General features: G+C 34.6%; 2 protein-coding genes across 11 annotated transcripts; both read left to right on the forward strand.

The window, feature by feature from the left end:
* Positions 1-209: 209 nt before the first annotated feature.
* LOC104111911 (ubiquitin-like domain-containing protein CIP73) lies at positions 210-6,616 on the forward strand. 8 transcript variants are annotated; one of them, XM_070188387.1, is made up of 14 exons: positions 210-404; positions 1,148-1,185; positions 2,157-2,295; positions 2,501-2,618; positions 2,780-2,839; positions 3,175-3,209; positions 3,409-3,478; positions 3,557-3,696; positions 3,982-4,149; positions 4,273-4,338; positions 4,424-4,538; positions 5,059-5,339; positions 5,488-5,568; positions 6,417-6,616. In XM_070188387.1, the coding sequence occupies exons 3-14, from the start codon at positions 2,179-2,181 to the stop codon at positions 6,423-6,425; spliced, it is 1,260 nt and encodes a 419-aa protein (XP_070044488.1). In that variant the 5' UTR covers positions 210-404; positions 1,148-1,185; positions 2,157-2,178; the 3' UTR covers positions 6,426-6,616. The 8 variants fall into 8 exon arrangements, with proteins under 8 accessions (XP_070044488.1, XP_070044486.1, XP_009620011.1 ...); XM_009621716.4 differs by having other exon boundaries at positions 212-404; positions 3,551-3,696; XM_033660189.2 differs by having other exon boundaries at positions 213-404; positions 3,551-3,696; positions 5,272-5,339.
* A 7,632-nt stretch (positions 6,617-14,248) lies between these two features.
* On the forward strand, positions 14,249-16,964 carry LOC104111910 (uncharacterized). 3 transcript variants are annotated; one of them, XM_009621711.4, is made up of 7 exons: positions 14,249-14,410; positions 15,085-15,149; positions 15,411-15,564; positions 15,970-16,067; positions 16,178-16,255; positions 16,331-16,396; positions 16,807-16,964. In XM_009621711.4, exons 2-7 carry the CDS (start codon positions 15,126-15,128, stop codon positions 16,813-16,815), a joined length of 429 nt encoding a protein of 142 aa, XP_009620006.1. In that variant the 5' UTR covers positions 14,249-14,410; positions 15,085-15,125; the 3' UTR covers positions 16,816-16,964. The 3 variants fall into 3 exon arrangements, with proteins under 3 accessions (XP_009620006.1, XP_009620008.1, XP_009620007.1); XM_009621713.4 differs by lacking the exon at positions 14,249-14,410 and adding an exon at positions 14,808-14,876; XM_009621712.4 differs by lacking the exon at positions 14,249-14,410 and adding an exon at positions 14,939-14,963.
* Positions 16,965-17,745: the final 781 nt, after the last annotated feature.

The raw sequence follows: 17,745 nt of genomic DNA on the forward strand, positions 1-17,745 counted from the left end.
GAATTATTTATGTCTAATATAAAACAAATATTCATTTACGAGAATATGCAAACTTGCTCCCTCTAGATAATGCCAAAAAAAAAAAATCTGATTATTCTTGATGGTGAGAAAGTGACGAAAAGATTGATCGGTTGGGAGTTTATTTTAAGAAAAGAAATATTTTATGAGTATAATAGTAAGAATCTTGATCAAACTAAAAATGCCTGTATAAAAATCAATAAATATGGAACTTTTAGCTTATTTTTGATTTATAGCTGAAAAATATAACCTCAATTGCCAGGAAGTTGAAGAAGTGTGAGAGTAGGCAGAATCCAAAATGGATTACAGAGAGTCAAACATAATCCAAAGTGGATTACAAATTAGTGGAATAAAGACAATGCTCACAAAGAAATCTTACAAAAAGAGTAAGCCTTCTTCATATATAGCTGTTCACATTCAACTGTTTTCTCCTTCTGGGCGTTACACTTCTTCTCTTTTTCTTCAGGTTATTATTACCCAGTAATTTTACCTTTTGTTTCAGTGAATGGAGTGATGAATTTGTGGGGTTTTATTTCAGGTTTTCTACAAAGCTTCTGATTTTTAGTTTGATTGTTGCTATCTGAAATTATTTTGTAGTTGGATTTCTAGACCCTACATTCAGTTTATGTATGAAAACCCGCATATATGGGAATGTCCTTATTTGGATGATAAAATTTGGGTGTTTCTTCCATTTTTTTCAATCCGTACTGACAACTTTTGCTTTAGGTATTTTAGTTCGTTGAGTTCTTCAAGAAAATTATTTTACGAATGAAAACGCATCATGCATGTGCTAAAATCTGAATAGGATTTTTTGTTAGTAAGGGACAGTGTCTCAATGTTCGAAAAATATGAGCCCACCCCTCTGCCCGTCTCCACTTAAATACGAAGTTGTATGCACCTAACCCACCTGTTGCACCCTTTAATTTGGGAAATGAATTTCATTTGATCTAAGCCGAGGAATGGAATAGCTTTCAGTATTGGTTATTTTCTTGATTGTTGGATTTGAATATAGCTTTATCTATTGCGTTGTTTAATGTGTGCCCATACGTCTCATGAAATATGAGGTTTATAACCTGCATGTCAAAAGCTTCTCTTCTTTATAACTGGCTAATTATAACTTATTGTGCAGGTTTGGTAATCTTGAAGCTTTCCTTCAATTTTACTATTGTGAGTATTTAAAATGTTACTTTGTTAGTGGTCCTGATCTTGTAACCTTCTCAATTTAAAATGCAAAATATATCATAATGAATTCGGCATGATCTTTGTGATGTAATAATGAGCCTGACCTAGTAATTAATCCCTGTTACAATGTAGCATTCTCAAACTAGGCCATACTTAGTAAAATTAAAATACGTCTAGTGGCTTTAGATTGGTAGGTATTCAGTTTGTTTCTTGTAAAGAAACTTCATTAATTCCTTTTAGATATTGATTTATTTAGATTCCACCAACAGAGTAGCAAAAAGAATGCAATAGCTTCTTCTATGAGTAATCCACAAAGCGCTATTCATTACTGAAAATTCATTCACCTACCAAACTATACAAATTTCATGCATTCCGCGGTTGCAAGTTCTGAACAGTTTCCATTACTCTAACGAGTTGTTTTGGAGTTTGTACTTCCATATGCGTGCTTTAACCATACATACCCTGCACATAAGCTTAGTTAGGGCTGCTGCATAAGCTGTAAGATCTACTCCATTCATGTTCCTTTATTTGTTCGTGTTTCATTAGTGGTAACCTTTTCGCCTTGTCTCTACTTATTTTCTCTGGCAGTTATACTTTGTGATTCATTAGGATGTGCGCATTCTAAGTTGACATTAGAATTCTTAACAAGTTCTAAGGTAATGATAGATTTCCATATAATGGTAAGCACTTAAAGTTAATGGAACTGGATCTCGTATAAATGTTACTTTCCATCTGTATGGTTAAGACCAGTTGCCAATTAACTGGGAGCGAACTTGTTAAAATTTGGCTAAACCACCTTACTTCTTGCTTATAATTGTTTCATTTTCATTGTAATTTCTGCTCTCATATTGGTGTTGAGGATGGATCTCATAGTCAACTGGTAGTCCCCATTATCTTGATCTGCATGTTGAACGCATAAACAATCAAGAAACACTAAAATCTTTTACCTGCTTCAGGTGCTTAAGCTGTTGAAAGGAAATGACTCGCACTGGTGAAGCTTCAAAGGACCATGAGTCTGAAGGCATTGATTCGATGATTGAGATAAAAGTAAAAACTATGAATTCTCAAACCCACAATTTGCGCATTAGCAATCAGGTACTTGTTTGTTGATATTAACTTCTGAACTGTTACCTATTTCATTAAGTAATAGAAATTTGTGCGATACATTAATTGTGCATGTTTAACACTAAACCATGTTATATTCGTTTGCACAACCACATAGTTTATGCATGCATTCACGTTTTTAATCACTAAAATGGTTCTTGGTTATGTGCTGATCTCCATTTGTGATGTCACGCAGAGGAGAGTATGTAGCTTGAAAGAACAAGTATCTCTTTTGATTGGGATGCCAATGGAACAACAGCGTCTAATCTATTGTGGAAAAGTCTTACAGGATAATGACCTCGTTTCTTCATACAGTATTCTTTTTATTCACTTTATGTATGATCATCTTTAGTATAGTATAATTTAAAGTTCTTTCGCAATTTTGCTTACCACCACAATAGTTTCTCAAAGTAGTGTTCCTGTGTCTCTTTGCTCTTATTATTTCTTTCCCCATTGGAGTCTTAACACTAATTAGATATTCAACATGGTGATACTTTGCATCTGGTTTGCACTGTCCAGAGCATGTCATCCTTTGGTACTGAGCTTTCTTTAATATATGATGTTGGTTGAGAAGTTGTGTAGACAATCTCCTCCTAAATATCCATTAGAAATTCTTTACTGGTTGTTCTTTGTTTAATTTCTTTTGTATTGCAAGTGAAGCAGAAAATTTCAAAACCATTTAATACTTCTCAAATATTTTTAATGCATTTGACCTTCGGCTCATGATCAGTTCTCTCTATTCTAGCTTTAGAAAATTATACTTCGTATCTTTACATTTTTATTCAGTTAACTCACCATGTTCTAATGCCTAATTTGAGCTAGCTGTTACTTACTCCTGTCTGTTGTACTTGTACTTGCTCCACCTCTCAGCTGCTACGGATGGGATTTCTCCAGATACTCAACAGGTGATTTCATTTGCATATTATCATACTGACCGTCCTTATAGTTCTTGTTTTTCAATATGCTTTATGTGTGTATACATCCTCTGCAAAAACGTAATATTGAGGGGTTTGTCGCTGCAGTTCAAAGTATTATAGTAGTATCTTCTTGGAATTTGTAATTTAGGTTGTACAGAAGTACCGTATAATAGTCTGTTTGTTGCAGGAAATCTCTAACTCTATAGAAACTTTATCACGATATCTCAACATAATGAGACGAGAATATAGTATGAACGGTCAGTTCTCTTCCTCTTTTATGTTTTCCTTTCACTTTAGAGGTATGTGGATAAGAAATTTTCTATAATCAGGAACAGAAAACAATACGAATGAGGTACTTGGAAGTGCATCCAATACTTTCACTCCTTCACAAGGAATTCCAGAAGTAGAACAATTAGCAAGACTGCTGTCGTCCACTAGGGATATGCTTATTAGCCAAACTGCACAGCGCTTTCTTGTAAGTGCTTGCTCCTGCTTATGTTTGATTAACTGCTCTCCAATTCCTTTAAATATTGCAGTGCAAAAGTTAACATTTCAGTGGTGTGGCGTGCCTACGCACACCTATCAAATTCTTCGGCTTGCATGACATCATCTATTTTCATTTGCTTCATTTGTGAAAGAAAAGAATGACTGTTCTTTCTTACTTCTGGTTGCCTTCTCGACAACCCTAAGCGAGACTTGTAATAATCTATTCTGAGATCAGCCGAACATTTTTGACTGATTGGCTTTTCTGTTGGCATAGGAATTGGAAAGGAATCTGGGCCAAATTCTGAACGTGGGTGATCCGAGGGTGCGCCAGGGAACTCAGTCAAATGCACAGACAACAATCGGAGAAATGTTCAACAATCTAGGTGCATATTTTCTTGAACTTGGCCGCACAGTGATGGGAGTCCGAATGGGTGACAATGGGGTACTATACTTTGCTCTCTACTAAGTTGGATTATTTTTTCTCTTAATAACATGATCATGTCTGTTATCGTTTTCAGAGTACTGCCGTAGTTAATAACATGATCATGTCTGTTATTGTTTTCAGAGTAATGCCGTAGTTAATGTTGGGCCTGCAGTCTATATAACCGACTCGGGTCCACTGTCCATCCAGGTAGCCTCGTCATTGTTCCTCTACTAAAACCAAATCTATATCTGACAATTAAACTTTGTAAATCCAACGTTCTGTCCGTCAACAGGAAGAACTTTATTCTGTGCTGCTCTCAACAATACACAGGCTGATCAACTCTGGTTTAGTAAATGATAATGGTATGCGTCTGCACCAAAGTCAAGTTGGTACACAAATGATAGGAGGTTCGTTATGTAGGTAGTTCATAAGATTTGACATTATTTCTGTACGCTATCTAGCTGGCAAATGAGCAAGGTAAGATGAACACGTAGTTTTATGTGCACCATAAATAGAAATGAAATAATATAGTCCCTTTGTGAAATTATTACTTACTAGTTTCCGATGGAAATACTTGTTTCCTTACCAAAATAATAAAACTGATTAATTGGCCCTTTCATTTTATGATGTATAAATTAGTGAGATTATATCTACGTGAAATTGAAACAGATGCAACTACGTCACAGTCCCAAGTCGGTGTCGGCTATATGAATCATCTCTGCCCAATATAATACAAAACTACAGTAAAGGTTTCAGCACATATAATGTAAAGAAAGTGCCAGTGGCTGTAAGCCTGTAAATAGGTTAAGGGCTAAGTTGGATTTACTAACTATAAAAATGGATAAAACCATCAAGATTTTGTTGAGCCTGAACTTGGTTTTAAAAAATTTCTCAAAGATGATTCTCTGATCTTTAATTGTTAATCAGGAGGACAACCACCAAATGTGTTACGAGTTAGATACACCAGATACTTTCTTAGACCCATAGTTGCCACAGCTGATCAAACTGAAGCGCAGGTGCCGCCAGGAAGTGGCGTACCAACAGAAGTTAGCCAACTTTTGAGAATTATGTTCCTCAGTGGTGAACTTCAAGCTGCTACACCTGCAGGTGCAACTGTGGATAACGTCGTTGACAACGCAGGGATATTAGGTGTATCTTCAGGACCATCAATTATAGAACCTAGAAGTGCTCATGAATCAGCTGGTGAAGTAAGTGTATTTTACACCTTTAATGTTAAATACTACAATCTTATGGATAATTCTATTCGTTTCGGATTTTGACAACCATCTTTTTCTCTGTACTTACACAACTAGCATAGACTCAGCTTTTATCATAAGCATCGATGTGTTTGTGCAGCCTGCTAATGAAGATGTTGGGACCTCTCATCGACGAACAGCTGATTTTGCTGAAAGCACATCACATGCGAAACGACAAAGGGTATTATTATACTGCAATTTAAGCTTTCTTCCTTTCCATTATGCCGACAGTTTGAGTTCTTTCATCCTCTCTACATAACACCTCTTTCTGTTGCTTCCACATAGAACCTTATAATTTAAGGAAGAAGAAAACAAGGTAACATGAGAAAGTGGCATAATTTCAAACTGTCTCAACTTCAAACAAAATAATAGTACAAGTTTCAGCCTCACTAACTCCCTAGTTAAATCCATTAACTAGTGACGGAGCCAGGAATTCTGGTAAGGAGATTCACAAAAATATAAGAATGACATACTTGGGATTTGAACTACGACATAAGTAATTTTTGAACCCTTTACCACTACATTAGAAGTTTCTCTTATGTCAAGGGATTATACAGTCAAACCTCTCTATAACATCCCCAAATAACAGTCATTCGCTATAAAAGCCAAGTTTTTCTCGGAACTGATTTTTATATTATGTTATAATATGTCCTCTATAACAACACTTCACTATAACAACCAAAAAATATCGGAACAAACGAGGCTTTTATAGAGGGGTTTGACAGTATATACAAAAAAATATTTTTAACCTATTTAGGTTGTATAATAGGCGGATTGCCCCTGCCTTTGACATAGGAATGATGTATCAACAATATTCCCTTAGTTTTCCTATGCAAGTGTACTATATATTCAACAATATGTTAAACAATCAACTAGGTTCCGATACTTCAGAGGATATATGGAATAGTTAGAGATTCATTTGACTGCAGCTTTGTGTTAATTTCTGATTATGGTAGGTGCTGAACATGCTTGTTAATTAATTAGTATATCTTCTTGAGAAAAAGTTTTTGGTTGTTGTTTTTGACACAGATGGAGTGATGCCTTTGTTGTGGGAGCCTATCTTGTTGTAGTACATTGTGTATTCGGGTATCAGCTGGCGACAAGATGTTCCCAATTACTAATAGACAGTTTCATCATTCTTCAGCTTTGCAAAACTTCGTAGTTATTTTCTTGTCTATTTTGTGACGATCTTAAAAACTTATGACAAAGGATTTTAAGCTTTCTTCTCATTGGTGCCGACTTTCATGATATATGCTGTTACATACATTGCCTTGAGATTATATAGTAGGAAAGCCAAATATGAATTTGCAAGTATTCTTTCTTCGTTTGGATGCCATGCTGAAATTATCCAAGCCCTTAATGTGGTCATCAAACTAGGTCATAATTGGGCAGGGGCGGCTTAATAAATATGAAGGCCTAAAGCAAAAATTCAATGAGAGGCCATTTTTTTATATAAAAGAAAAAATTCATATATAATTTCATTTAATTTCTGTATTTCTAGTTTTTCATATGCAAAGTTATTAATAATTTTATCTAATCCATTTAATTTCTCTTGAGATATACACGTTGTGGGACTGTATTAAAGTTTTAATCTTTTTTGAGTTATGAATTAATAATTGAATCCAATTTATGGTTTAGAGAGTGATTCCCAAAAATATATTTTTTCTCAATTTATGGTCAATAATTTAATCCTACTTTTTTACTATGAAAATTTGTACTTTCTCATTTAAAGCACTAAATATTCTTCTAAAAATAAATTAATATATAACCTATTAGAAAAATTTGGGGCCCCAAAAATTATGAGACCCAAAGTAATTGCTTTAGCAGCCTTACCCTTGGGCCGGCACTGAGGCAGGGCCAAAATTTTGAGTTTGTGGGTTCTGTATTCTAGATAAGGCGGCTTACTGAGTTTATATATATCAAGTGGATTTTTAACACAAATACAAAAGCTTTTACCGAACCCATAAGTAAAATTGTAGCTTCTCCCCAAGTCCTATACCTATTAAAATTGAATTACGTACAAGTGTAGAGTATAAGATTCACATGTAAGCTAGTGCGTTAGATATGGTATGTTCAGTCAGTTTAACTAATTGAAACTTCAATTGTTTCTTTTTAAATTGGGACTTAATTAGATTCATTGTACTCAATGGTAGAAAAAAGCAAAAGCATCTTTTACAATATTCAGGAGGGGCCGACAAATTTTGTGGCTTAAAACAAAACTTTATGAGGGGTCTTAGCCTTTTTTTTTATAAATATTATTATTTTTTTAATTTAAAGTCTATTTTTCTAGACCTTTTTAGATGCAAAGTTATTACTTGTAACGACCCGATTAGTCAATTTGAACAATTGCATTCCGTTCAGCTATTTAAAGTGTTGAGTAGTTTCGTATAATGCATTGTGACTGTTTGAATCTTTGGTTTTAGTTTTCAGATGTTTCAGAATTTGTTTGGAAGAATGAGTTTCATGATTTAAGCCTTAAGTTGGAATAGTTGATCAAGCTGGACTTTTGTGTATTTGACTTCGGATCAGAGTTTTGAAGGTTCCGTTAGGTCCGGATGGTGCTTTTGGACTTGGGCGTATGCCCGAAATTTCATTCGGATATTTCTAGGAGGTTTCGGCGCTAATTGGCGAAAGTTGAAAATTTGAAGGTTTGAAATATTCGCAAGTTTGACCGAGAGTTGACTTTTATGATATCGGATTCGAATTGTGGTTCCGAAAATTTCAGTAGCTTCGTTACGTCATTTATGACTTGTAAGCAAAATTTGAGTTCATTCTGAGTTGAATTGTTATAGTTCGACACGCATTTTTGGAAATCGAAAGATCGAAAATTTACTAAGTTTGAATTGTGGTGCGATTCTTCATTTCAATGTTGTGATGTGTGATTTTAGGCCTTGAGTAGGTCTGTGTTATGTTATAGGACTTTTTGGTATGTTCGGACGGGGTCCCGAGTGGCTCGAGAGAGTTTCAGACATGATTCAGATCATTTTGGAAATATTTGGTGAAGGCTGGTTTGGGCAGTGTTGGTTTAGTCGCACATGCGGAGCCATGGGTGCAGGTGCGAAGCCACAAAAGCAACAGTGTCATCGCAGAAGCGAAACATGACTGGATGTGGGATTTTTCGGAGCGCAAAAGCACAAAATGCGATCGTAGAATCGAGGATTTCGCAGAAGCGCGCGGGGTTTGTCGCACATGCGTTTGCGCAGAAGCCGGGAAAGATCTGCAGGTGTGATAGGCTGATTTCCAATGTTCTTTCGTGGGAGCGAGATTTTGGTCGCACAAGCGACGCCGCAGAAGCACAATTTCGTTCGCAAATGCGAACATGCCTGGGCAGAAGCTATAGTTGAGGTTTTGGTCGTTTTATTCACTTTTTCGAATTTTGGAGCTCGATTTGGGCGACTTGGGAGAGGAAATTCACCACGTGGATCGGGGTAAGCATTCTTGACTCACTTGTGATTATATTTCATGAATTAATCTTCGTTTTCGGCGTTTGATTATCGATTTTGAAAGAGAAAATGGTGAAATTGTCTATAGTTTCATAAAATGAATTTTCGAGATTTGAATGTCGATTCTGAGTCCGATTTGAGTGAAATTAGTATGGTTGGACTCAAAATTTAATGGGTTGTCGGATTTTATGAGTTTCATTGGATTCCGAAGCATGGGCCCACTGTTGACTTATGGTTGACTTTTCTAGCAGATATGAGAATTTTTATACATTGTTAAATTGTAAGCATTAGAGTATGCGCGGAATGAGATTTTTGGAGTATTGTTTAGCTTGCTCAACATTGGATTCGGCTTGTTTGAGGTAAGTACTTTTTCTAACTTTGTTGAGGGAATTTTTCCTACTAATTGCTATTGTTTGCTATATGCGGGGGTGATACATATATGACATTCTTGTTTCATGTCTTCTTTGACTTCTAGATTTCGATGAACATTATGCTAGAAACCATCATTTGGCTTATTATAATTTGATTAAAAATCTGACGGACTTTTTTGAAAAATCATTGATGTACTAAATTTGGTCGTTATTATACTTAATCACAAATACATCGCTACGACCATTATTCTTCAGGGTTTTGAATTCTATACTTGAGTTGAAGATCATTTTTAAAACTTGTTGAAATACTTGATTAATAAAGCACTTGAGGTTTATTAAATTGTTATTGGCTTGAAAGCCGTGATTGATGTTCAATTGGAACATTCGCTTAAATACTCTCCTTGATATTATTTATGCTTCCTGCCTTGCTCTTTAATGATATGCATGTGCTTGTTAAGGAAGAGTGTAAAGCACAAATGGTGATGCCGTGCTATTTCATATACATTATCATGTGAGAGAGAGTGTAAATCACGAAGGGTGATGCCGTACCATTTCATCTGCATAATCATGTGAGGAAAAGTGTAAAGTACGAAGAATGATGCCGTGCCATTTTATATTCATTATTATGTGAGGAAGTATGTAAAAGCACAAAGGGTGATTCCGTACCATTTCAATTATATTATCATGCTATCATGCACATTATCATATGAGGATGAGAGTAAAAGCACGGAGGGTGATGCCTTGCCATTTTAGTTATATTATCGTGTTTTATATTACTATATGTTCATGGCACGAAGGGTGTTTCCGTGCAGGTGAGAACGAGGGACATGCATTATGTTGTGATATCTTTTCCTTGTGTATGTATTCATGCCTTTACCTTTATTGTTACTGTTACACCTATGATTTCTATATGGTTGTCAATGTTGTTCTGACTTGTCCCTTATACCAATTGTTGTTGTGTTGTCCATGCCTTCTATCTGTTTAACTTGCGAATATCATGTTTTCACTCTTGTTGTCATATCTACATCTATGCCCCTTTTTCCTAGTTTGTTTTTGTTGTCCATATGTACTGTCGTGTTCGTTATTGCTTCCTGTGTGCCTTCTACTTTATTGTTATTGTTATTGACATTTCTCTCACCTAATTGGTACTGTTATATGTATGCTCGGTGAGAATGAGATAAGTGCACGAAGGTATTACTGTGCCATTCGATGTGATATCTTGAATATATATATATATATATATATATATATATATATATATATATATATATTTCTCACAGCAGAAAAATTATGAATTTACTATTGTGATTTATCCTAGTAATCATTTACTGCCTCGCATAGTTATTTTGTTGTACCATTATCTGTTATGTTCTATAATTATTTCTATTGTTAGTCTACTGCACATGTTATAATAGTGAGTATCTTTTTACTAAAAATCTTCGCAACTACTTTAACGAGGTTAAATAATATACTTACTGAGTACATGTGATCGGTTGTACTCATACTATACTTCTGCACCTTGTGTGCAGATTTTGGATACTGATGTTGCGGTGTATGGCGGGAGCTGGCATTGAGGATGTTTTCGTGATCCGGTCATAACTGCCTCTTGTTCTTGGTAGCTTTAAATTTATTAATCTGTTCACGTTTATTTCAAACATATGATGTATTTTATTTCATGCGAGTTTTGTAAATTCTAAATCTTAGAACTCATGATTTGTACTACCAGTCCTCGGAAAAAGTAGAAAGATTCAGTTATTTTATCATTTATTTTCCTCGATAAATCTAATTGAATTGGATTGTAGTTAATTGGCTTACCTAACGGGTTGGGTTAGGTGCCATCACGACTGGTATCGGATTTTGGGTCGTGACACTACTCCCTCCGTTTCAAATTTGATGAAGTACTTTCCTTTCTAGTCTGTTCCAAAATAAATGATACATTTTTAAATTTGGAAATAATTTAATTTTAAACTCTTCGTTTTACCCATTTTACCCTTAATGAGAAGCTTTTATAACCACACAAAATGTCATGGCCCCATAAAAGCTTTTACCCCTTAACCTTTTAAAATCAAAAGTTTTAAAAGTCCTGTTCTTTTTTATTAAATTCCGTGCCAAGTCAAACTACCTCATCTAAATTAAAACGGAGGGAGTAATAATTTTCTTATCACCAATTTCTCTTGATAAGTCTTTTTCAACTAACAATATAGCTAATCCATTTAACCTCTCTTGAAATATTGTTGATCTTAGGTAAGATTTTATCAATTTTAATTTTGAAAAACTTATTTCCGTTTTAGCATTCGGTAGCAGGAGTTAGTAACATTATTCTATAAGCACTATCGGCATAAGGATCAGATATTTTTATTTGATTCAGTGTATCAATGTCACGACCAACAAGTCGTAACCGATACTCGATGCCTTAACTTGTCCGAGCAAATCATCTTGGCTTCTCTATTCTGTTCTATTTCTGTTATGCAGCGCATCTCAACACAATTTGATATGATTTAAAATAAATACTTTTCTGAATCTTCAAATGAAATAATATTCTGAAAAAAGAAATTTATTCTATTATATTGAATACATTGAAAAACAAATGTAATAGAAAGTGGATACCCATGACTCTGTTCTGACTCTGTCTATGAAGCCTCTAAGAAATACTGAAATAATAAGACAAAATTCTGGAATCAACGAACTCCGCGAACTAAAATGGAGTTCAGCAAATCTTCTAGTAATGGGAGGAGAATATCCTAGCTCGTAGCCTGCTTACCTGCAAAATCTGTGCCTACATTGACATAGGTCAATGTAGGTTTCCATGAATAGAACGTCAGTACACCACAGCGGTACTCAGTAAGTAAAGCAATCCTCCCACTAAAAATAGAACGAGACTCTGAATGATTCTGACATTCTTTTTGATTCTGATTCTGATTCTGAAAATGTTACCATATGATCGGTATGGTAGACGATCCCAGCCCGATCGCCTGGACCCCATTCCTGTGGTGCCTCACAGTTCAAGGTTCTAGCATGCTCGCGTTCTTGTGCCTTACCATGGCACTTCTATCATAGTGCCCAAATCAACGGTACATTAATCTCCTACTCTGGCACGAGTAGTTTTGGGGTAACATAAACCGCTATAGGCTATGAACCCTTCTTAGAGATCTAAGGAAACTCCCAAAATATTCTTCTGAGTGATTCTAGTATCACAACATTTAAAACAATGATATATCTCCACAGTTCTCATCAAAATAGTTCCATAAAATAATGTAAAAGAAATTTTCATAGTCTATACATTAAAGAAATGCATGTAAGTCATGAATGCACAAGACATGATTTATGGAACAACAGGCTATTCTCGAGTTATTAACCATGATAATCATCTAAGATCTTTTCTATAATTCTCGTGGATAATGTGAGTCCACTCGTTCCATTCAGAGCCCACATTAACATCCTATACTGTCCAACAAATACTTATAGCATGATCTTTGTGAGACGACAACTTTAGTAAAAACATTGTCTCTACTCAGCTTGATTCCTTGCTTTTGAATACCTTCGTTTGCTCCAATCCAATGGTTTCAACTCACCAAACAAATCTATACATAGTTAATTTAAAAATCAATACTAGAAGTTCCAAGATTTCCAAAATATAGAAACCCTAGATTTGATTCTTCAATCCTTCAAGGGTTCATCGTTAATCTAAGTTCTTGTAGTAGTTTATAGGAGCAAATATCAACCATAAGCCTCTTTAACAATCGTGGTTGAAAGCGGGTACGAAACTTACCTTTAATCACGAAACCCTAATTTAGCGGAGAGATCTTGTTCTCGAGTTCTTGTTGAGAATCTAGTGATTTTGAGATGGAATATTGTTAGAGTTGATATTTGGAAGTAGTATTCTAACGCTAATCGCATTGAAAACTCACCTTAGGTAGTATGAGAACCCTTGGATGACTTGAGGATGAGAGGGGAGGTTTAATTTTTAAAGAATGAGGCTATTTTCTCTCTCCCCGTCCCTTTTATTTTAATTTCACGCCTTCGGCATCACGGTTTGAGCCCAGCGCCACCCAAAACTCCCCAAAATTTTACTTCTGACTTTGACATTTTGATTCGTGCCTGCCGCGCCCCAGGCGCCCAAAACGCAGCCCATTTTTCTAACATGATAGTTTTTAGTAAAACGCCTATAACTCTTTATAGGAACATCGAAATGATAAACGGTTTGAAGTGTTAGAAACTAGACTTCAAGATATTTCTTTTGATATATAGCTCAAATCTCAATTCATTATATATTGATAGATATGATCATTTAAACTTAATCCATGTGCGGCTAAGGTCATTTTCATCCCTTAAACAACTCCAATAAATTCCAATTTACTCATATCCTCTTATAACCATCCATTCAAACTTCTAAACATAAGATTTATGTATTTTATGCCTTCATAACTTTTCTCACATCTTTGTGTCCCACTTAGAGCTTGAGCGAGAACATAATACTTAGCAATTTTTTTTTTCCCGGGGCTTTACAATCTATTAAACCGTTATCTTCTAATTATACTATTTTTCTTAACACTTTTAATTTAGAAAATAAATCTAAACAATCAATATCGGATTGATTATTATGCTTTAAGAAAAATTCAAGATTAATTAAGGCAATAGTTTTTCAAATTTTCATCATCTAGTGATCTTAATTTTTTACCGAAAATCAAAAATATTTTCATATACTTCGAATTGTTCAAATCTATTTTAAAGTAAAAAAAATAATCTTGTTTATTATGTATAAAAAATAATCAACTCTAAAGGGCTCTTAAGAGATTTTGAGATTTCATTCTCAACATTCTTATCAATTTGTTTCTTTCAACATAACACATGTTTCTTACGAAATTCGTGTTTGATATTTATTTCGAATGCAATTTTCTTGATAGAAATCACAGCAATTACAAATTCTTCTTCTCTATATTTGTTAAAAAAAGAAATCAAACATTTTCACCTCGCAGAACTTTTTTTTTAAAACTTATATATAAACAGTTAGGTATAAAAAAAAATAGTTTTGTAATTTCACTTATACAACACAGTAAAGTTCACTGAATTAATTGATTCAAAATAGAGTAGTGTCAGATAGTGCAGAATCCAAAATAGATTACAGGGAGTCAAAGTGGAGCCTTCACTCAGTTTGTATAAATAGAGTTTCCAGTATAGACAATGTTCAACAAACCAATATTGCAAAAAGGTGAGTTCACATTCAACCATTATATCTCTATAGGCGTTACATTTCTAACTAAAGAACAACCAGATTCTTCTATGTTTTTTTTTTCAGGTTAAAAACCCAGTGATCTTAATTGTTTTTTTAGTGATTTGAGTGATGAATTTTTGTGGGTTTTCACTGAAAATCGTTCAGGTTTTGATAAAGCATCTGATTTAGAGTATTCTAGATTTCTTTCTAAATTCTTTTGGTGTTTTAAGGTCTTGATTTCCACCATTCATTAATTCCAAATCTTTGTTTTTGATTTAGTAACTAGATGGTACATTCTGTTTTGTTTATCAAAGTATCTATAAATAGGATTATAGGAATATCTTCAAGAACATGCATTTTGATGCCTAGTAGGGAAAGCTTCCCCTTAAATGGGCACGCGGCACAAATCTAAATTAGTGGGTTCAGTGGGGATACCATAGGTAAAACAAAAAAAATGCATCACGTATGTACTAACATTAGTCTGTTCTTTTTATTTTTTTACTAAATGTTACTTAATTGTTAGCTGTGCTGATCTTGATATCTTAATATGGTATGAAAGCCTATGCGTTTAAATATGAACTCTTAATGATCGATCTTGTGATATGATGAACATCAACTATTTCTTCCTATATATATCTGCTTGAACTGATTTGTTTTGAATAACTGACCAGCCAAGAGGAGACACTGATTTTTGCTCGTGATTTTTCTTACAATGAAAGACAGTGATTGGATTTTGGTGAGTTTGCTTCTTTGCAAATCTAATTTTGTCATTCATTTTCTCCCCCTTTTATTCACTTGTGTTTTTCATATATATATGATTGATTTGACCTAGCAAATGTTACTGCTTTATGGTTCTTTTTTCTTTGTTCATCATAGTAATTCTTTTCCAACTTTGAACCCACTAGTACTATAGAGGGAAGATTTTACTCTCTGCCGGAATGAATTCTTAAATTTGGATATATAATTCGTTGTACTTGCTTTTTGTATAATTTTACAGTATATGTTCGGTTTGAAAGGGAAAGAACATGATCGTAAGAAGAAGATACAGAATCAAAGATCTGATGTAGAAAATGAAGGCAAATCCAGAAAGGATCAAGACGGCTCTTTTGAGGAGACAGTATTTGCCAAAGAACAACCAAAAGACACCGATGGTAATTAATTAGAAATTCTACATCTTACAGACTTGTACTAAATATTTTGTTTTTCTTTTGTATGGGGTGTGTAGAGAAAGATAGAAGAGATTGAGGCGTATCCAAAGGTGGATATAGAACATAAGTTACAGATTCATCTGAACTCAGTAACTTTGACTCAAACCCTATATATGTGTTTCAAAGTTCACTAAATAAGTACATATAACAAATTTTGAACCCACACCAAACTCAAACCCTTCAAATTCTGAATCCGCTTTTGGGCGTATCCTAAATTTGAAATTAGCATGTATAGAGTATACCTTTGCCTATTACACATATGGTCTTACAAATTTTGAGAACATAAATATATCATGTTCTTACAAATTCTGAAAAGTTTCTAATTCCCCAGTGTTGAACTCCATGTAGAAGAAGCTGCTACACCTAGAGCAACCAAAGATATCACTGAGAATGCAGGGAAAGGTGTATCTTCTGGATCTAAAAGTGTTGATGAATCAGCTGATGAAGTAAGTGTAACTTTTCGCCATCTTTTGCTCTATAGTTACACAACATGCATAGACTTTACATTCCCTGTCACCCTCGGCTTTAATTCTAAGATTAATCTATGTGTGTGCAGCCTGCTAACGAAGATGTTGGGACATCTTGTCAACTAAATGATTGTGCGCAAAGCCCATCAGATGCAAAACGGCAGAGGGTATTATTACAAAACTTAAGTTTACTTCCTTCCATTAAGCTTGCAGTTGAGTTTCTAAGCATGTTGTTTGTGCAGCTTGCCAATGAAGATGTTGGGACTTCTCCTCAACAAAATGATGTTGGACAAGCAAAACGGCAGAAGGTACTATTAAGGAACTTAACTTTCCCCTTACAACTGTGCTGGCAGTTGAGTTCTTTCATCCTCTCTACATAACTTGCTCCTGTTACTTCTACATAGAACCGTCTATTCTAAAGAAGAATGAGACAATTTAATAGTACAAGTTTTAGCCTGACTAACTCCTTAAATCCCTCTATATATGTTAGTTCCCTTGGGTCTGTAAGAAGTACACTTGACTTGCATGGCAGTGCCTCTGAGTGCTCAAATTTAGTTGTGCTCAAATTCAGTTGTTTAAATCCAATCAAATAGGTTCTGGTACTATAGAGCCATTTGGCTGCAGCCTTCTCTTTACTTCTAATTATTGTACGTGTTGAACATGCTTATTTAGAATATTTTCTTGATAAACTATTTTGGTTGCCTTATTTTTTACACAGATGGAGTGATGCCTTTGTTGTGGGATATGATCTGGTGACAAGATGTTAATGCCAACTACTATTTAGACAGTTTCATTTTTCTTCAGCTTTGAGAACTTCGTAGTTGGTTTCTTATATGTTTTTATGACAATCTTTTAATGGATATTTCCTTAAGAACTTGTGGTGGTGATTGTTTTTAAGCTTTATGCTTACTGGTGTTATCTCTTCGTGGTTTCCTTTACATATATTACCCTTGAGATTATAAATATTGCACTTGCTTTACATACATGGTTTCCTGTTTTGGGTTGTACGTGTCCCCTAGAAGATGAGGGAAAAAGTAGAGACTACCAACTCCTCCTTTATAACATTGTTTCTTTCATTTTAGACATCTGAAAGAGAGCAGGAAAGCCGACTATGAATGTAATATGGACAGTATTTATTCTTAGCTTTATACTAATAGGATGAAGGGGGAGAACAGGGGAACATAGATACAATGAATACTTAAAGTTTGAAAAGCCTCACAGTCTCAACCATATCATATTCTACACTTCTACGGAACAAAATCATTACTTGATATGCAGTCAAACAGTTTACTAGTTTGAATTGGGTCTTGAGCAATATCAATGGTGTATAAAATTTTCCTATTCTCTATTGCTAACAACTGTACCATTTGGCAATTTTGTTCTTGCAAAAGTTAGAGAAGTGCAGAAAATGAATCCTTGGTCGATCGGATAGAGAAGACAAAATAGACTTTGTAGTTGGTTTCTTATCTGTTTTGATAGCAATCTTTTACTGCATCTTTCATTAAGAACTTGTGGTGGTGACAAAAGATTTTACGTTTTCTGCTTATTGGTGCTATCTCGTCGTGGTTTCCCAATACTTTTATTGCCCTTGAGATTATAAATATTGCACTTGCTTTACGGACACACATTGGCGGCTAAACAAATTTAATATCCTAAA

This window comes from Nicotiana tomentosiformis, chromosome 11, assembly GCF_000390325.3.
Source record: "Nicotiana tomentosiformis chromosome 11, ASM39032v3, whole genome shotgun sequence".
Taxonomy (NCBI): Eukaryota; Viridiplantae; Streptophyta; class Magnoliopsida; order Solanales; family Solanaceae; genus Nicotiana; species Nicotiana tomentosiformis.